The 1,417-nt window shown below is 44.0% G+C and overlaps 1 protein-coding gene across 1 annotated transcript; it reads left to right on the top strand.

Moving 5' to 3' along the window:
- The first annotated feature begins 345 nt into the window (after positions 1-345).
- KRTAP8-1 (keratin associated protein 8-1) lies at positions 346-883 on the top strand. Its single transcript, XM_077878711.1, has one exon. The coding sequence runs from the start codon at positions 386-388 to the stop codon at positions 575-577; it is 192 nt and encodes a 63-aa protein (XP_077734837.1). The 5' UTR covers positions 346-385; the 3' UTR covers positions 578-883.
- Positions 884-1,417: the final 534 nt, after the last annotated feature.

Raw genomic sequence — 1,417 nt, 5'->3', positions numbered from 1 at the left:
AAGAGCTAACAACCTCAGAGCATTTCTTGGTTTTATAAAGTCTGCTTACAGAGAATTCTATCTAGGGTCTATAGGACCCAGGGCTTTGAAGTCACTGCAATGCTTTTTTAGTAAAGGGTCACACTTTGAAGGGATCCCGTCCCTATATTCCATGACGTGAGAGGTTTCTTAAGCAGCTGTAAAGACATCTAACGCAAGAGCAAATCAAATTAACGAGCTTTTTGTGGTGTCAAGAATGAAAATTGGTGCCAAGAATGAAAATGAGGGCCTTGTGCTTTTAACCACACCCCATAGGCAGGGTATATAAAGAAGGTTCTGAGACTGGAGAATCATCACACAGAGGAGTCACCTTCTCCTGCTACCTGAGCCCTCCACTCCTGACACCATGCACTGCAACAACTTCTCCGGTGCTGTCTTCCCAGGATGCTACTGGGGCAGCTTCGGCTACCCCCTGGGGTACAGCGTGGGCTGTGGCTATGGCAGCACCTACTCCCCAGTGGGCTATGGCTTCGGTTACGGCTACAACGGCTGTGGGGCCTTCGGCTACAGAAGATACTGGCCATTTGATCTCTACTGATTTGCTGAAATTGCTGAGGCATAGAATCTTCTCTCCCAAGGTTAAGAGGCACCCTCAACGTTCCTCCTTTGCTCCTTGACCTCCCAGTTGCTGCTTCTCAGACCTAGTACCAGAGTCCAGAGGGAAAGAAATGAAAAAGCAGACGATGCCTTACCTGCCTTCCCTGGATGATGTTCTTTGAGACATTTTCAGAAACTTTATACCCAAACATGTATTTCATCTGAATTTTTCACCATGCTCACGACTCTTGATAAAGTTGTGGATATGTGTGTTGAATTCTCAATAAACTTGTCTCAGCCAGCATAATACTCTTACTTGAGCAGAGTTTCTTTTCTTGGCATGTGCATATTTTCTGTTACATTGAATGGGGAAGGAAGTGGATTTATTTTTTCTCACCTGGGCTTTAGAAGCAGTAAGAAAGCAAATAATCCTTGATCTAGTGTGATAAATAGGCAAGAGGGGGCTGCTTGTGAGGAGGAAAAAAAGCCTGTCTTAACCTTTTACCTCTGACATCACCTCCAATCCTTGGTCCAATGGTACACCATTCAGTACTTGGTGTTTCTCATCTCACTGCTTATTCCCTCCTCAAGGAAACCCAACATGGGGAGGTGGGGGGCTTTTCAGTTCTTTCCATATTAGTGCAAATGAAATCCACTGTGTTCCTGCTCCTGGGGAGGAGAGAGTGTAGAATAAAATACCATTTTCCCTATTAAAAGATTCTGAAGCCTCAAGTAATAGAAAAGCTATAGACATATTTTAGGAGTCTAAGAGTCTTTTAGGGGAAGGGATTATTCCATAAAACCTATGGTGTTTATTTTACAGCTTAGAAACTCCAGGTTA

This window comes from Canis aureus, chromosome 30, assembly GCF_053574225.1.
Source record: "Canis aureus isolate CA01 chromosome 30, VMU_Caureus_v.1.0, whole genome shotgun sequence".
Classification (NCBI taxonomy): domain Eukaryota; kingdom Metazoa; phylum Chordata; class Mammalia; order Carnivora; family Canidae; genus Canis; species Canis aureus.
This window is presented reverse-complemented; position numbering and strand designations above follow the sequence as displayed.

What these genes read in the sequence shown, in the direction of transcription:
- KRTAP8-1 (XM_077878711.1), top strand. Translation starts at nt 386, where the DNA reads ATGCACTGCAACAACTTCTCCGGTGCTGTCTTCCCAGGATGCTACTGG.